This window comes from Poeciliopsis prolifica, unplaced genomic scaffold (assembly GCF_027474105.1).
Source record: "Poeciliopsis prolifica strain line A6 unplaced genomic scaffold, Auburn_PproV2 SCAFFOLD076, whole genome shotgun sequence".
Classification (NCBI taxonomy): Eukaryota; Metazoa; Chordata; class Actinopteri; order Cyprinodontiformes; family Poeciliidae; genus Poeciliopsis; species Poeciliopsis prolifica.
This window is the reverse complement of record NW_026562451.1, coordinates 672,208-691,615: the sequence shown is the minus strand read 5'-3', so window position 1 is coordinate 691,615 and position 19,408 is coordinate 672,208. Positions and strand designations below refer to the sequence as shown.

Below are 19,408 nucleotides of genomic sequence, written 5' to 3'. Positions count from 1 at the left end.
ATATGTATTTTTTTCATTGCATACATATTTTCTTCTGACATTTCAGCAGAACTCACCCCAGAGGAGAAGGCCCGCGGACTGGCCCGAGCCATCCGCAAGCAGACTGGGGAGGTGAGGGAGCGGTGGGAGCGGCTGAAGGGGCACGTGGGAGGCTGGCAGGCTCAGGTGGAGCAAGCTCTGGTGCGACTCCAGGACCTGCAGAGCTCCATGGACCAACTCGACCTGCATTTGACACGAGCAGAGGAGACCAAAGCTACCTGGCAGCCGGTGGGAGACCTGCTCATCGACTCTCTTCAGGACCACATCGATCAGACATCAGTGAGTTTGTTGACGCCTGCGGTTTCTTATTTATGGTTTGAAAGTAATTGTCAGGTAAACGTACAGGATGACATGCAAAAATACGAATGGTTATGCTTTTCAATTAATCATTCAGCTTGACTGTGAATAATGTATAGTTTCACAAATATTGCCACCCTTGGTAAAGGTGTGAAAAAAAATCTTTTGAAAAAAAGTATTTCTTATGAAATAGGATATTTCACACTAAGAGACATAAGTGAAACAATTTGAGTATGTCTAGCAAAGTACCACAATCATTTGTTCTTCTTTATGCTTTTCTTTTTTGAGTTAAATCATCTGGAGGTTTTTAACTCGTAATCCATGTTTTCCTTTTTACCAGGAGTTTAAATATCACTTGACAAAGAGGCCAGTTCCTCCTAGCAACTCTTCAAAGCTGAAAGACAGATCTGGGTTTATTTTGTAGCATGCACAGTAAGAGGGATGGCGGGGATTTAAAAAAATCCCCAAGGCTCACAGTTGAAGAACCTGCTGGAAAGAATGGCATTTTGATGTCTATGTTTTGATAAGAACCATTAGACCCTTTCTGCAAACCCAGCCAGTTAATTGGGAAGGAGCTGCTTTGACCTCATGCTGAGAATGAGATTAAGATTTACAGTAACAAGATCTGGAGTAGAATGAGAGAATTGTTAAGGGCAATACCTTAAGCAAAAATAGCAGCTGGCAGAGAAAACTTTCTTTGTTTAGCACTTTACAATCACTGAATTTTAGAGAAAATTTTTAAACATCTTCTACATAAAAATGCTTCAAGTCCCAAACTGAATTTTTACATATCTTTTAGTGGTGTCAGTCAAAGTGAAGGGTGCTGCAGTTTCATCAGATTTTTTTTTTACAGGCTGTGTCCCTTTTTTTGTCAGCAAAGTTCCCTTTTATTTGCTTTTGCCTTCGGTTTGCTGATTCAGTCATTAGTTTGCACCATTCATCAATTCAATGATGTCTCTTCTCAGAGACTGAAGACAATTTCTTAACAAGAAAAAAACTTTGCCAGGCAGTGAGCATGGCAAAGGAAAAAGTCAATTTTAGTCAGATTCACATTTTCTGTTCTATTTTACACCTCAGAGGTTTGAGAGTTTTGTTTTTCTTTCATTATGCTCATTTTCATGGAAACAAGGGGGTGTTTAGTCTTTTCCAGAATGCTCTGCAGTTTCATAGACATAAATGTGATATTGATAACCACTGTGGTGAGATTAAACAATAATTATGGTACATGGTTCTGCTTGCAGGCCTTCAGGGAGGAGATCGCCCCCCTCCGTCAGGATGTCCGGGTAGTCAACGAACTTGCTGCTGATCTCACACCGTTGGACATTCAGCTGTCTTCTACTGCCTCCAGACAACTGGACCAACTCAACATAAGATGGAAGAGTCTGCAGGTATTTTAAATACTTATTTTCTTTTAATTTTTGCATTTCTTTTATAATTGTGTCTTTGGTTTTTCCCTCTGCAGTGTATTTGAGTGTCTCCTGCTGTCTGCCTGTGTTATCTTTCTCGCTATTTCATATTTTGCAACAATTTGACTTTGTGTCGTTTATGCAGCACTTTTGTCTCTGCACATCAGTGGATGTTGTTCACGCAGCACACCAGTCACATCTCTGGTTCTCTGCAAGCTTGATCGTCTTGGTCTGATCTGCAATGGTGCCTGCTGAGCTTTCTCAGACTGGAACGTGTCTAGCCCCGAAGGGAAATCCATTTCGCTTCCCTTCCCTTCTCATCATGCAGGAAGGGAAGGGGGTTTGTTGGGATAACATTGAAATAATGTCGTTTTTTTATGAGCAATGCAAGACATTCTTACAGAAGTTTTAGTAAATGGGAGCTTACGTTGGGAAGAATCCCTCAGAACACAAGTTAAAATGTGGTGAGTCCTTTGGTGTCTTGTTATGGCTCTATTTTTACAAAAAACTAATTTCAAAGACAGTGGTTTAAAGCAGATATCTAGAGCTTTGCCCCACAGCAGGCTCGGATTAGATAAATTTGTCAAAGATGTGGCCGAATAAATGTATCAAAGATGCAGCAAGAGCTCACTGAAAAAGCCATCTTGTGGGGAAAAAAAGCTGTTCAAGTTATTCTGTTTAAGTGTGACTCTGCCTCAGGGGGAAAACTGTCAAGCTGGACTAAATAGTAGTAATGTGATATTTCCATGCACTGCACAGGCTCCCATTAATGGTCTTTTTTTTGCCATTAAAGTGATCATAAGTCACACACTGAGGCGGACAATGACAGCGAGTTTATTGGCCCTTTTTGGTCTTGTTTTGTCTCAGCCTGCAGGAAGGCAGCAGCTTCGCTAATAAGCCCGGTCCGACTGCGCGGCCCGATGATTTAGTTTCATATGCAGACTGGCACCATCTGTCTCTCTGTGGTACAGTAAGCAAAAAAGTCATTAGCAGCTGAAAAAAAAAACAAAACAAAAAAAACAAGAAGCCTGACTCCCGGCCTATTTTGTGCCCATTATCAGGATCACAGTGTGGACATCTGTGAGCTGGCTGTCATCATGTCTGTGCAGATGTGCAAGGCTCACTGTGCTGCCACTCACAGAAATGAGGCAAAGCAAACAGGCTGCCATGTACAGTGGACCTCAGGTGCACTGACTGAGAGGTCAATACAAGGCTCTTAAAGGAGTTTTTTTTATGATTGACGCATATGATTGAGCATGAAGCTTCACATTTTCCTCCCTTGATATGGAGGTTGACTGTTCTTCTTACAAAAACATTTTGTTTTGAGGTAGCATTTCTAATCGGATTGAATGGTTCTGGAGGGTCCTTATGGTTTGCAGTAGCTTGATGGAGGTTTCTAAAGACTGTTAATACTGAAGGGACTCACAAGGCCAACTTCAAATATTCATTGCTCTCTTACATCATAATGTCCTTCCCAGTTTAATAAACTCTGTGAGCAATTGGCTTTTATCCATGCATAGTCGTTTACAGCCTGGCATATATCTAACTCGGGTATAGTTTCCCTTATTTTAGAAAAGAGACATCACTTATTTTTTCTTCTTCCTAGAATGAGACGAGAAGGGTTTTTATGGTTTTAGAAAGCAATTACAGTAATAAATTGCGATTTGTCTATAATAAGTGTTCAGTCTCTTTCTGACTTGTCTATCTGAAGTGGTTTTTATGACTCAGCTTAATTTGGCCAGGGGGGAAAATAGCACTAAAAATTATATATTTTATGCTTTAAAATAAAGATTCAATGTATCTCAAACTGTTAAAAAAAAATAAATCTTTGTTTAGTATTTAGCAATCCATTAAAGTTTTACTCATCCATCAAATTGAGTCCAAGTCTGAAAATGATTAAATGTCCAGAATAAAAACTTTGAAATACTCTCTGATGAGCAAGGGAGGCAATTAACAACCAGATACCAACTTTAACTGTAAAAATGATTTTGATCGATTTTTAAGTTATAAAAATCAATGAAAAAGTGTAAAAATGTGTCAATAGAATAATGATCTGTTTTTGTTTTTACTTATTTCTTTGTAGACTTCATTTTTGTTGCAACTGTCTGGAGGTTTTGCACTTTGGTCTGATTCTTGTGTGATCATTCATGCTGTGCCTGTCCTGCCTTCACATAATGATTGGGGTAGTTTGTGGCAGAACTCTGCTTATTTGTTGATCTTGACAAGCTCTCATCATACCTTGCTGGCCAGGCCATTGTCAATTTGAAGCATCCCCCGAAGGAATTGCAGGTTTGGCAAAAATGCACTGTCTTGACTGATTGATGCCTGACAACATTTTGTTTGCTTAGGTCAGCCTTCACACAGACCTACATCTCTGTTTTTTGGGTGTTTTTTTTCCTGAAAGATGCCAAGAAGACTTTACTTTATAGTCTTTTGATTGCTCAGTAGTTTCTGCCGACTTGCAGACTGAGCTGGAACAAAAAGTACGATTCTTTTTGTTCTTTTTGCTCTCGACTCTTTGGTAAGAGTCGAGAGCTTGTGAATCACCAATGTGTTCTTATTTCTCAGTGAGCAATTTGGAATAGATTTTTTATTATAAAAAATTGCACAATAAATACTTTTTGTCCTTCTATTAGAGAGACATTTTTTTGAATTGGGACTTTGTGCTTTAATTCCTCTATATTTATATATACTACACTCCAACCATGTTATAAAGTCCAGTTAACTGTAAAGTTGTGTTTTTATGATTTCCAGCTCACTGTCTGTTCCTTTATGTTTCATCCTTTTAAAGGTAGCGGTGGAGGACAGACTGAAACTCCTTCAGGAAGCGCACAGGGACTTTGGCCCCTCCTCTCAGCATTTCCTCTCCAGTGAGTAAAACTACACTTTAAAGGCAATAATAAACACGTGGTGCTTTGGGCTGTCTTGTCTTTACAGACTTCCTTCTGCAATTATCTTTATTTTATGTTCTTTACAAAACCATTAATGCCACCGCTTATAAACACAAGAAATATTTTTTCAGACTAATTAACTCAGGTGTTTAGTTCGCTGTATGTAGGAAGTTTAAATTAAATTTCCCTTATAATCTGTCGAAAGGAAAAAAAAACTTGTTTACATACCAGTATGGCACATGTTTTTTCTCCATAGCAACCATTTATTTCTAGCTTTATGCCAGCTTGTTATGCAGGAAGCACGAGACAGAAATATTTTTTCTCCCACCAATACAAGTGTAAAGATGTAGCATTTCTTCAGCTGCACTGAGACTTTACAGGACTCTGTGCTTTGGTCAGATGCAGTTGAACTCTACTGATTTGTCTTCAGAAAAAAATACTAAAGAATTTAAAAATGTATGTAGTATAATAGTTTCGGACTGGCAGTATTTATATGCATTAAGCTATTCAGTCTTGTGGTTGTCATTGTGGTTAAAGAGAAAAATGGACTTTCAGGTTTTTGTTTTTTTTATAGAATAAGTAACCAAACAAATTAGACATCAGTTATCAGTGAAAATATTTACAATTGTCTTAATTATTAAACAAAAGATAAACATGTAGAAGACGGAGCTTGTGATTATTGTTTAGTATAGTATTCCTCCTGTGATGTTGTGGGCCATTTTCCAACCAAGGGACTTGGGAGCCACATTAAAGTACGTAGCAATAGTAGCAATTTGAACAGAACATTTTGTAATTGTGAGTCTAGTATAAAATAAAATAAATCCCTTGAATGATTTGAGTTTGTACACTTGAATTCAAAGTTGTGTGCAACAAAAGGTAAATTTGTTTTTCTTTTTCCAGATTTACTAAATTGTCTCTGATACTCTCCCTCACAGTCTGCAGATCAAACACTTTACTTTTTAATAATGCAGTGCTTAATGACACCTTTGCTGACTCCCTCCTTGTACTGCTTCTTTCAAGTAGTCATTAGCTCTGGACAGAAAGTTGGAGACAAACCTCCACAGCGGAAGACGGATGTGGAAATATTTAAAAAAGCAGCCTTTCTTTTCCTCCCCTCTCTCCTTCTTTCTTCATTTTTCATAATCTTCCATCCATCAGAGTTCTTTGAGTTCCACCTGATACTCTTCACTGGCTGTCAGGCACGGAGACTAAATGCTCTGCATGTGATCCAGAGCAGGTGTTCAGTCACCCCGCTGCGTTACCACCAGACACAAATTTACTGAGCAAGTGCTGCTGAGAGCTCAGCAAGTAGACCAGACAAAATACCAGTCGTCTTTCATCTTCGTGACATTATGACGCTATCTCCTCCATCACACATTCGCTCTCATTACACTAGTAGCTTAATATTCCCTCGGGGATCAATAAAGTACCGCGTTCTTATCTTGCTCTATGTATCTCGTATATCTCCCAATCTTGCTTAATCTCTTTCTCTTACTGTCTTTTCATCTCTCTATCTGAGAGTGAAGCTGTGTCGCGGAGGAGGGAAAGTGGTATGGCGATAAATCACACCAAATTTCTCCTGCTCATTGCTCCAGAGAACTTCTTGAGCGCTGCTGTTTAACCGGATTTAGCACCGCTACAGATATTAAAATGTGTTTCTACATCATTATGATAATGTGGAGCTTATTTAAAGTCAGGCTTCAACACTGAAATGATTACTATAGAGTATGCAGTGTTTACTAGGATGGTTTTTCAATTTGAGTTGCTTCTTGAATTTAATCTCCTCGTTTTTTTTTTATTTTTCTTTGCAGCATCTGTACAGCTCCCCTGGCAGCGTGCAGTCTCTCCGAACAAGGTTCCCTACTACATCAAGTATGTATGAAAACATTAATTCAGTGCACTTTTAAAATGTATGCATGTCCAAGTAAAATATGAAGTAGTAACTGTCATTACTCATCAGCTAGGGCATTTTCTAGAGATGCAGAAATGTGTTGCTATTCGGTTTTATTTCAGAGACAAGACGATGTCACGCTGTCAAGATGGACATTTATTTGGAGATTGTTATAGGAGTAAAACTTGCCTGCTTTTTTGCCACAGCAATCAGAGTATTTGCTAAGTTCTCACATTAATAAGTAATCATTTAAAAAATGGCACTGAAAATTGCCATTTTGAACTCTGATTATGCTCGTTTCATCCCTGATGATCGCGGCTCTGATAGGCTTTCGAACCAGTTTGCTACAATAAATTGTGGACCCTAATAAAACCATGACATGGATGCTCAAATCCACACTTCCACAGAACGGTCAATGAGGAGAGTACAAAAGATTCCCTGTTATTATCAGGTGTCAAAATAGGTCCAAAAACCCCCCAATTCAGCCACACATCAAAGCATGATTGTTACAAAGTGTCATGTAAAAAAATGGCTCCTTTTCCTACCTGGAAAAGACAAAGAAAGTAGGGAGTTTTGATGGGGCAAAGGGACCTATAATTGTGTTCTTATCATGACACATGTACATATTAAATTTTTCTTGTAGTTAGTTGACTTTTTATTCAGGAATACGCTTCTGGATATGTTAAATTCAGTTGTTTCACCTTAACATTCCCAATTCAGACTAAGAACTTCATAATAATTGGGTTTTACCACAGCTTTGTTGAGTGTAACAATGACCCTGATGCCTTCAGTTTAATATTTTGCTCTCCATCACAACCTTTGCCATTCTGAACAAATCTTACATTTCTGTTCAAATGGGTACAGATACTCTCTCACAGATACTTCTTTCTGCTTTTCTGAAAATGTCAGGCATAAAGATGTTGAAGTTTCAATATCTGGGGATAGGACTTGTACCGCTGAACTACTTTACAACTGAATCTGAACTCTACTTCATTTTTGGCTGACTCTAAGAGAAAACTTCACATCAAAGCTCTAGATATCTGCTTTAAACCACAACTTACATGCAGAAAAGCTTCAGGAATCAAGATGCTGGAGTGACGCAAAGCTTTTCATAAGGCATATAATAGTTTTGTAATGACACAGTCTCAGATTCTTTATAGATCAGAAAATGTTTTTCCTCCGTAGGAATGGATGATTTTTTTTTTTCCATTCAGAAACTTCAAAACGGAATAGAGTCCTAAAAATTGGCTGACACCTGTCTGTGTTTGTGTCTGCAGCAGCTTGACGCTGGAGGCGATGAGAGATTAAAGCCCGACAGGGCTCGCAGGACCAGTTTATACGTTTGGAACAAAAAACAAAACGGAAAAAAAAAATAAAACTGACTGTGATCACAGATGCGCCCAGCCAGTGAACCTACATCTGTCACACTGACAGAACACGTGTGCACAAATAAAACACATGTGGGCAACGCAGTTCAAGCAAAACAAAACCTTGCATACAAATGCACATAGAGCAGTGATGCAAACACTCACGCTTGGTTAGATAAACATGAAGATGCAGATGAATTCCAGTTGTAGTAAGGCTTCAAGTCAGTAAACAGACACCCACAGTGAGACAGGAGGATGGCACCTCACAGTGCACCCCATTAGTATTCAGATCCCAAAAGCAATGCATGAAATGATACATGGTTTTCTATATTTTTATAAATAACATTCTAGAAAGGCAGTTGTCTTTTTTTTTTCTGACATCCTTAAAATATTAATTACCTACAGAAGTCAACTAATTAGTAAATGGCCTCAATATAAATGCAACTTTTTTATTAGGGACTCAGAGAATAATAGGACTTGTGCACACAGAGACAATTATGGTATATTTTTGTTAATGATTAAGAAAAAATGTGGCAGGTTGCAGAGCCACAGAAAATGGAGTAATAGGTATACTGGGCCTTAACATTGCCTGAGAATGACACAAATAAAACACCAAACAATGCTGTGCTTATTTGAGAGTGAAGTGCAAGGGGGATAGAGAGAAATTGTGCTATATCATTGTTTTAAAGAATAAATACAAAGTACAAAACTTGCATGGTTACAGAAAAATATAAAACTAGTATTTTAAAATGTATCCAACCTGGAACCCCTTTTTCAAAAATGACAGTTTCTGATCTCTCAAGATGCCGAAGCCATGCAGATGCACAGCCTAAACAACATTTTCACAGATACATCTAAAATCGCCTCTTTGTGGACGGCGTCTTAGAAACTAAACATAGATCATATACTGAAATCTCAGACAAGAAGGCACTATTTTCTTACCATATTTTTGTTTAGTTTTCTCACGATTTATACAGAAGAAGAATGTGGTTTTGTGGCTTTATTGGCCCACATGAAAACTCATCTGTGTTGTGGAAAACTAATTGAACATACTGTCGTAAAATGATGGTGGCCACATCTTGCTGTGGGGAAGCTGGTCAGAAATAATGAGACATATTGGGACCTAAATACAATGCAATCTTGCAAGAAAACATGTTGGAGACTACAGATGACTTCAGATTCACCGTACAGCAGAACAATGATCTTAGCCATACAGCCAGTCACTCAAGAATAGCTGAGATCAAAGCATTGTCATTTCAATCTGATCTGAGGGATCAGATTGGAAAAGAAGATTGGACAGAAGTTTCAGTCGGTGGATGTTCACAGACATCCACAGACTTAAATGCTTGCAGCTGTAACTGTAACTGTAGCAAAGGATGGTTCTACGCAGGAGGTCTGAATACAAAAGCACAAGAGACTTTACAGATTTTTAGTTGTGAAGTGTCTTGAAAACCTTGTTGTTCTTTGTTTCCTAATTATGCACTGCTTTATGTTGGCCTGTCCGATGAAGTCTAAGGTTTCAGATTTATAGTTGTACTGTGACAAAATCTGGAAGAGTTCAAAAGGCACTCGGAAACCCAATTTCTCCTTTTGCAACAAACATGTAGATTGCTTTCGGTGTAATTTCCTTCTCCTTCACGCGCAAAACATGAAAGCCAGCACTCAGTTCTGAAAACCCACTTAATTAGCTGCCTGCGATGAACTCTGAATTCATCCCCAGGACTAATCACAGGCCGCTTTCAGTGCCGAGGCATTCTCAGGATTCTCACATCACTGTTTGACACATTCATTTCCCCCACACTCCTCCTTCCATCCTCTTTCCCGATGTGCACCTTTTCTTCTGTGTGACAAAGGCCCCCCTGATTAAAATTACCCTTATTTTTGCCTCCCTGTGATGTAGAGTTCAAATGATGAGATGAAATCAGATGTTACTCTCTGAATAACTTGAGTGCAATGACATCTCACACAGTCCTTTAGTGTGGTTAGTTTAACTTTTAATCAGAAAACTACTCTGTCAGCGCTCTAAGTTCAGTGGCAAAATTAAGCTGTGATACAGGAGCAAAAAAAGTACAGAAAAGAGCAGGGGTGAAGAGATGTCAGCTAGAGAAAAGGCACAAGGCATCAGGTGGAGAATGAAGGCACTTATCACCTGTCACTGACTCTATCTGATAAGTACTGGGAGGAGCTGTCAGTGTAGGAAAAAGAATAGTCCAGAAATCTTCCCCTGGCTCACTCCAATCCTTCACTAATTTCATTTCTTTGGATTTCCAGACACGTATGGAGTCATTCATCTGCCCCCTCATGATTATTCATGTCTCTCTCTGAGAGTGTGACAATGACAAACTCCCACCAGCCAAGTGACTGTTCTGCCACTGTTCAGATTGGTGCTTTGATCTCTGAAAGCACAAAGAATGTGGATGCTTTCCTAGAAGGCTTTCTTTCGTTTACGAGTGTAAAACTGGAGTAGCGGGACGTATATTGTTAGTTATGGAACAGCAGGGATGAAATTAGTAATGAAAATCACTTTAACCTTTAATGAAACTGCAGCGAGGGATGGGAAAGTTGCACATAAAATGTCAAAGGGAAAAAGCAATTATTCTTAATAAGCTGAATTGTCACAGCAGGCGATCTGTTAGTCTGAGAGGGTCACTTTTGTCAAATTGGTTCAACTGCTTTCTCCATTCAGCCAGACAGAAATCTTAAAAAATCCTTGAGTTAAAGGTTATTTCTGTAGTCTGGTGGATACATACGCGTCATTCTCTCCAGCTTGTTTTCCCAAAGCAATAAAAACAGAAACAACAGGAAATTAAGGTAACACATTCTCAAAAAGAGAATGAAGTCACAGTCATGAAGAAAATAGACTTCAGGCAGGGAGGACTGACACATGCCTGTAGCTTGTCACTAGACGGGGATTAGAGGTAAAAACTTAGAATATATCGCAATTTAGAAGACAGATTTATCACTTTCAAGTTAACAAAAGCCTGTGATCACAGATGTTTCAATCTGGCGAAGCTGTCAGGATTGCTGATGGTTTTAAACTTCAGGCCAGATGGTTTCAGAGTTGTGCGTTCTCTCTTGTGTGGCTCAAAAAAAGGGAAGATGGCAAACTCCCTGAGAAGAAAGGTCTTCTTCAAAGTTAGTGTGAGTGTGCTTGAATTGTTGTGTAAAAGAAGAAAGATATCATGATTTGATGGTGCATATGGGTGAAAACGGTCAAGAAGAGGCTTTTTAAATTCACTTCACCAAGTGAAGCCAGATCAACTTTGATCCACCTTAATTCCTCAAGTCTCTAGATTTGTACTTCAGAAGTGATAATAATCTGACCAAAGTGCTTCACTATTTTTTTAAAATTAGCATTGGTGACAGAGAACATTTTAATATCTCATATTAATATATCATATTAAGAACTAGTTGAAGACGTTTATTAGATCTTATTACATAAAAAGCCACATTTACAGTAAGTTTTAAACTACAGTCTTTGAAGAAAAGTTATTTAAACTTTGCTTTCAAGGTTTTTTTTTCTGATATCTCAAAGTGGTTTTGATCTTTAGTTTTTTATGCTTTCTGAAGCAGTTTCATGGTATTTGGTTGCTTTTTCATTTTTAGTTTAGATTGAACAAAATGTGCTTTAAAAACTAAGAAATAAACAAAAGAAAAAGTGTGTAAAAATATCCTTTGGTCATCTACTGTCATGCTAAAGTTTGAGCAAATGGATTTCTTAGAATCTATTAATATCAAATTTATATTATTTTGTAGCAAGCAGAGGTTGAAAGTGAAAACAGAGCAACCTTGTTAAACCTTCCTGTCAGTCAGCTCTGGGTCAGTTTGCCCTTTTGATGATTTGAGAACATTAATAAATTGCTCTGCGTTGGCAGATGTCTCTGATAGTGAAATTGGCCAACTTTGACCTTCAATGCCATTTACCTGTGCAGCAGGATCTGCCTTTCGAGTTTCTGAACGGCCAATCAGCTGTCATGGCAGGTCGAGGTACAAATCATCGGATTTCTGTCAGCAGCTGATTTCATGGTGCATTTCTAATGTATTAAGGCTAATAAATTACCCTTGATGCCTTCAAGTGTAGTTTGTTGATAATAAGATCAACATGAACACAAATTCCTGTGTTCATGTTGACTGACTATTTAAATATGATGCGTCATTTAAATTTCGATGTATAAAAGGTTTCCAGACCTTATATCTGATTTTGTTCACTGCTCTTTAAGTTTTCTCTCTTAAATGCATATGGGTCCTGTGATCCTAAATTAAGCAGCTTTGTGAGATAGCTTTTGCTCCAGTCAAAACTACATACATAATTTGACAGTAAGCGCTGCAGAAAGGGCAAGTGTTTCAATAAAACAGTTAGCAATTTGTTTGCTCTCATTATGGCTTTCATGAGCTGTGAGCTGTGTTGGATGTTTTTGCTTGAGGAAATTGTTTGCAACTGTTAAATGTTTTCTAAAAATAACTGTGGATCAGTTTTTGTGTGAATAGCAAGTAATCTTTCACAAAAAGCTTGTGATTGTTTGAAGCAAATGGTAACAAATCTCCTTCGCTGCTTTCATTTAGGCCTATTGACAGTTTAGGCAAACTCTGTAAGCCAACAGCGAGGGACGAGTCGCGCTTTAGCGATGCCTGCTCATTTGTGAAAAGGTTATCGGTCTGTGCAGCTGCTGAATAGTGATGAACATCTGTGTACTTGGAGAGATTATGCCATCCACTGCAGCGGTTCGACTTTTCTTCCTGCTGACAGTCAGCACAGAGCGAGCCATTGCAGAATCCACAGGGGATCTTCTGCATTTCAAAAACTGTCTCATGGAAAACTTCTCCAAACATTCTGCGTGGATCTGAGCGTGTCTCCTGACAGTCAAGTGCTTTCTTAAAAAAAAAAAGGTTTACACCACAGCCTGTACACCTCAAATAGATGCACTTCACTTGCATTTGCAGCTTGAGTCAGATTTTTTTCCTTTTTTTTTCTCTTTTGTGGTCCTGTGCATGTCAAGGCAGCTGAGTTTGATCGACTTTGATACGCATCTTATTTTATTTATTTATGCAGTGTTGATCTTCTTCTGCTTTTTTCCTCTTTCTTTTTGTTTGTTTGGGACTGAAATGGAGAAGTGAATAGGGACTCGGAACTTGTTCTCCTTATTTCTGTGTCCTGTGGTGTTTAAAAAGACACCCTGTGGTGATGAGAGTGATTCACTCTGTGTGATCTGGGAGTGTTTGTGTGTTGTGTGTTGTTCAGTACTTTATGTTTTCTATATTGGATTCAGAAACAGCTCTCTAGTCCCTGGCCCCGATTTAGAGACTATAGAAAGAAAGTTTACAATAAAATAGTCACCAGTGTTGGGAAAAACTGAATTCTCATGCACAGTGTGTGTTGAAAGGCCATGTTCCCATTAGTTTATGTAAGGATTCTTTCATCGATGCTTTGATTTGCCAACTTCGATTTTACCCTAATTTGCCCTAATAATATGGCAAATTAATCTCTTCTTAATTTATAATCTCTACCTTAATTCTGGATTTTCCAAAAGGTTGCCAGGAAACTGTATTGACCAGTTTGAGTCAATCAAGCTCAATGTTGGTTAGTTCTATTGGTGCTGCTTTTAGGTTTTGTCATGGTTTTTTTTTATCAGCTGGTGTCCCAGAAGTATTTCTCTTCATTTGAGCAGTTTTATTTTTTTACTTTGTGTCTGTGACGTTTTTGTTCTTCAGTCTAAATGTTTTCTCTTGATGTTTTATTTTTCAGTCACCAGACACAGACGACCTGCTGGGATCATCCAAAGATGACGGAGCTCTACCAATCGCTAGGTACAAAACACATATGCATAAATGTGACTTCAGGTTATGTGTTTATCAGAATCCTACAAGGTTAAGGAGAGGTTAATTCATGAAAAAAGTATTAAATTATTTTTGTCATTGTTAAAATCATGATTATTGAATAATTACCTGTTCAGTTTGACAGTTATTTTTGCACTTAATATATAAACATGTCCTCTTAAAGTTGGATATGGGCAATTGAATTACTTAAATACAATTTATTATATTTTTTTCTTTAAATAATTAGTTTGGGACCAGAAAACCTGGAACTAAACTATAAAGTAGATTTATTGCAAAGCCCCTAATCTTAGAGTTTTACTTCTAAGTGGCATTTAGCTGTGATTTACTGGTCTAGATCAGCATCTGCAGGCTTTATGATATATAAAGCCACTTCAACCATTTTACCTCCTAAATTAAATTTGTCTAAAGACACAAAACCAACCTAACTCCCAAGCTGTGCTTTCAAATGAAGCAACACTGAACTTCAAAGTTAATATTCTTTTAAAATAAATAACAGACAAATGATATAATAGGTTTATTTTGTTCCTTGTTCATGTTATGATTACTTACCTCAATATCTCTAAAATATGTCATTTCTAAAATGTGTGAAACTGCATGTTTTTATATTCTCATCAAATGCAAGAACTTATCCAATTTATGATTGCTGTTTGTGAAAGACAACAATTTATGTCACAAAAGTAGAAGAGGTAGAATAATCGTTTATTGGTTTTTGTGTCAACTAGTATGTTTAAGGACTTCGTAGCCAGTGATGCTGATGAAATGCAGATGAACTGTACATGTGTTTACTGTAAATTTCATGTCATGCTGGCAAATTATTCCAGTTTTCTGCATAAGTGGCTTATAGGTTCCTGCCTAATGCATGTAGCTTCAGAACAGGTAGCTCTTACCTTAGTAAGAGTGACAGATGATTTGTTTTCACACCAAAACTGTCTTGGGTTTTTTTTCCCTAATTCCTGCTGCAATGCAAGAGTAGGAGTTCACATTTGCACATCTTTAAGCATAATGTACTCATGCAAATAATGAACTGGGACCCTAAAGTCCAACCTCTTTACGGAAAAATGAAAAGTAAGCAAACATAATACATATAACATAAACTTGAAGTCTTTATTTTTAAACAAAGTACTGTAAAAGTTGAGTTAAAGCTAAACTTTTTTGTTGATAGCTATAAATTAATTCCATTTGTAAGAAAACATAGAAAGAAATCAACAGGACTTCAGATTTTAAAGGAGGATACCAAAAACAGAAAATACACAGCACACTACTGAACAAAATCCAACCTCTGATTGGGTTTTGCATAATATCTCAGACTATTTCAGGTTTTGACTATTTGCTCACAAGGCAGACAAAAATATCTTCAAACCTGGAGTGGATTACAAAGAATGCTTAGAAACACCTGAACTGCAAACCAAAAGAGTTTCAGCATCTTTAAGAAGAGTTAACAAGCAGGAATATCTCTTTCAGGAAAGTAACTCTGCTTTTTGACTTGGTAAACTATTATACTTAAAGATTTCAGGAAAACAAGTACTGTAGGGGATTTAATTACTTTTAACTTGTTCATAAATTAAGAATTTGCCCCAGAGGTGTGTAAACATTGTGTTTAACTTAGCAAGCATCTGGGTGTCACATTTAACTTTAGACAGTTGCTGATATCTTGCCTCCTTTGCACTCACTGTCAATATACTAATGGATGTCTGAGTCCCTGTGGGCGGGCCATTACAACTCTTCATTAATGAGGAGCCTGATTGGTAATAACCTCGGAAACTTTGGGAGCATTTTCTGTAGGGCAGCAGCTCAACAAATAGCTTCATCCATCCTTGGGGATGGAAACTGACCGACCTAATTACACACATTTTACATTAGCGCCGATTTCGTCTTGGTTCCTTCTGCAGACAAGTCAGATTTGAGTGAAGACATGGATCCTGCTTGTGATGCCCTGCAGGCAGCTTTGTGTTGCTCTGTGTTTTTCTGATCTCCCCACGTTGGTTTTATTTCCCCCCATTGTCAATTCACCTTTCATCTTCCTGTCTTTTCCCCTCTGCCTGCAGCGGACTTAAATAATGTGAGATTCTCAGCATACCGGACAGCCATGAAGATTCGCAGACTACAAAAGGCTCTTTGCTGTGAGTAAGATGCACACATCCTCTCCTTAATGTCCACAGCCAGTCTGCTCTTTCTGATTTTTTTTTTCCTCTTTTGGGAAAAGGTAATGATTTGAGACTTTGCCAGGTGCTGTGTCAGTGCAGCATAGGTGCCAGGCATACCTTGGCTCTAAATTACCTTTTGCTGCATGAATATATTTATATATTTATACGTGTGTCTGTGGGTGGGGGATCTTGTCGACACAGCCACAGCTGCTCCTGGTGTTAAGCTTGTTGAATACAGCCTCATTTAATGTGCACAGGTGGATTCTTTTTTTCATTTTTTTTTCATAATGTTAGAGCTCATATTTTCTGCTTTGTAATGGAAGCTTTGATTAAAGCGGCTATTACATACAGTCCCATGAGGCTCTCACACCTACCTACCTCCACACCCACACACACATAAACACACACACGCAGTCGTTGCATGCAGATTTTCTCCTCTGAGGTTTCACCCAGCATGGCAGCAGCTACTTGAAATCAGCACAGTGTAATCATGGTGACAAATGATGACTATTATCCAGATGTTGACATTATTATCGCAATGGAACACTATTAGAGGGGCCTTCTCATTTACATCCCGCTGTTTGTTGCATGTGTGAGAACGCAGGAAAGATCTAAAAATGTCACATGTACACCAGGGTTCACTGTTTCTGGGGCTTGTTGCTGCTTTTTAATCATTTCTAATGATTCAGGTGTTTTTGTTTGCAATCTTTGATTGCTTCTCTAATTTTATAGTTCTGCAATAAGAATAAATCAGTTTGACTCATTTTGATGCAGGCTTCTGCGGTTCTGTGGCGTTCATTAGATTAGAGCAAACACTTTGAGGTGGAGCAAAAACAGCCTTTACTGCAGAAGGATCACTGTGTGTTTGTAAGTTAGTCATGTTAAGAAAATGGCAAACATTTATATTTTAAACAAATATGAATTAATGGTTAATTGGGGAAAAATTGAGAAACGGATTTATAACACACTTGTAACAATGAGGCACTCAGGTAAAAATGTTCCCAAAAATTTGTGCAAAACAGTGACTATTTTTATATTGGTTGCCAAACAAAAACTAAATCAGAATTTGAGTTTTTTCTGAATAACATAAGCCTTGCAGGTTATGATTCTTATTCATACTCCTGCTGATACTGAACTGTTACTAGACAAAAAATAAGGTTTTCTGTTAGTTTTATAATCTAGTAGACAAGATTCTTCCATAATTTGGAAAAGTATGTCCATCTATCCATTACAAATAGATTGAGAAATGTGTTGAGCTTGAAAAAAATGTAAAATTAGTGAATTGCTCAAAAACCCAAGTAGACAGTGTTGCCCTCAACTTGAACCTAAAGTTGGTAATTTGCTGTCTGACTCGCCAAGATGAATAAGATATAATATGTTAATTAACAAACTTGAAACCTAATAGGCAGAGAGAGCCCAGCTGTTCTTTCATTTGAGTCTTTGTGTGAAACGGACCGACTGGCAGGTGTTGTTTGATGCTGAGCAGATGGATAAACTTAAAGTGTGGTATTGATTAAGTCATTTACTTCCTGGCAAAAAAGGAAGAAATACACAATGACCAAAGTAATGGTGTTCCAGTTTTTTCAGTTATTAGAAACAGAAATGACCCGCTACTAATAGCAGAGTTTCTGCGCAGCCGTCCATCTTGACTCAAGAATTTCCAACAGATTGCTAATGTTTTCTAATCTAAGTTGCTGCTCAGGGGTGGAATAATGAAAGGACAAAACGGAGCAACTTTGCTCTAAAAGTCCCTATCCTCTCTTAAAAGAAGCAGCTTGAATGAACAACATGCATGTCTGAAAGCAATGTCTTTTAAATTCTTTTTCACAACTTTTTTGTTGTTCTGACTTCATTTTTAAACAATTTGCTGATCTTGAAAATAGCCAAGTTTGAGTCTTTGCCATGCAATGAATACTTTGACATGGTTTTGTTGTTGTTTAGTAGTGGTGCAGATAATTATCACATATTTTTAATTAGATTTATTCACGCAACTCTAATTTTGTTGCACTTTTGGTGCAGGTGTGAGATCATGCAGCTATTTGGATTTAGTGCTCTCCCTCTTAGATGTTCTCTTTGCCCTTTCTTACTTATAAAACCCAAAATTGAGAAGGAGAATATCATAGAACCGTGAGATATTGATTTAACAATAATGGTCTTATTTTTGTCTGTGACGGAGGAGCCAATAAATTAAATTAAAAGCCTGACTGCTACATTAACTGCCCCATTTGTCTATGCTTTAGATTCCCTTCATATTAATATATGTATCATTGCTCTGATTTATCTGCTCCTTGTCGTTTTGAACTGCTTCAGCTGAAATGTCCTTGAAATTTGTAGTCTTTAAATACTGAATGCCGTTTCTTGTTCTTTTCAGTTTAGATTTGCTGTAATTCTTGTAATCTGAGCCACTCCTGAAAACTCGGTGAATAAGTCAGAGATGGTTCTTTTTTCTCTCCAATTCTTTCTCTCTCCCCTCTCTTTGTCTTCCTCTCCCGTCCCCTTGACTTTCACTTTCTTCTCCTGATCCCCGTTCTTTATCCATTTTGCTCCCCCCGCCCCCACCTCTCTTCACGCTGGTCTTTTCTCTTCTGCAGTGGACCTGCTGGATCTCAGTGTTGCCCAGAACACCTTTGAGCAACACAAACTCACAAACAACAGCCACCTGCTCTCCGTCCCAGATGTCATCAACTGCCTGACGTCCATCTACGATGGCCTGGAGCAGGAGCACAAAGACCTGGTCAACGTGCCTCTCTGCGTTGACATGTGCCTCAACTGGCTGCTCAACGTTTATGACACGTACGTATTAAATCTGTTGATTTGTCTTGTAAAAGCATTTGTACAAATTTTGTTTTACTCTTGCAACTGCAAATTAGAATAATTTTATCAAGATTTTATTTAATGAACAAACAAAAAGTAGTGCAATTAATAAGTGAGAGGAGATGAACACATGGTTTTGATGCTTTTTTTTATTTTATTTTATTTTTTTACACAGAACAATCTCAAAAGTTTATATTTATTTCAGACCCCTTTACTTAAATAACCTGAAATAAAATCAAGTATGAACTGAATTACTTCATCTGCAGGGAAAATACATCTAATTTGGAAAGGATTAAAAGGTTGTTAGAAGATCTTGGAGAACAAACAACATCATGAAGATGAAAGAACTGAATAGACAGAATTTTAAAGCAGGATTTTGTAATAAAATGATTTCAAGCTTTTAGAATCTCGATAGCTATTATCTGGAAAGAGTATGGACCAACTGCATTGACAGGTTGACAGCGTAACCATTTTTTGAGACCTTTTGTAGAATATTGACTAAAAGAAAAATGGCCTCAAAACAAAGCTGTAAAAACTCTATTTGAAGTTTGCTACCAGCTGTGTGGCTGACACACTGAAGATGGAAAATGGTGGCTTTGGACCCAAATGTAAATTTTGGGCAGCTACACCCAGACTCCCAGAATATAGAAAACTACCACCAGACATCACTAAAGCTGAATTAAATCTGTGTGGTTTCTAGACATTGAGGACAAAATGAAAGCTT

The 19,408-nt window shown here is 37.8% G+C and overlaps 1 protein-coding gene across 15 annotated transcripts in view; it reads left to right on the top strand.

Moving 5' to 3' along the window:
• Nucleotides 1-19,408, top strand: part of utrn (utrophin) — a 173,086-nt gene that overhangs the window by 115,286 nt on the left and 38,392 nt on the right. For 9 of the 15 annotated variants that reach the window (XM_055021426.1, XM_055021424.1, XM_055021432.1 and 6 more), the window contains 7 exons: nt 47-318; nt 1,578-1,724; nt 4,534-4,612; nt 6,445-6,505; nt 13,635-13,696; nt 15,772-15,846; nt 18,462-18,663. In XM_055021426.1, coding sequence (XP_054877401.1) covers nt 47-318; nt 1,578-1,724; nt 4,534-4,612; nt 6,445-6,505; nt 13,635-13,696; nt 15,772-15,846; nt 18,462-18,663 — 898 coding nt within the window. Of the gene's footprint in view, nt 1-46; nt 319-1,577; nt 1,725-1,887; nt 4,015-4,533; nt 4,613-6,444; nt 6,506-13,634; nt 13,697-15,771; nt 15,847-18,461; nt 18,664-19,408 lie in introns of those variants that run through there. The other 6 variants (XM_055021437.1, XM_055021429.1, XM_055021425.1 and 3 more) reach the window with 3 other exon arrangements.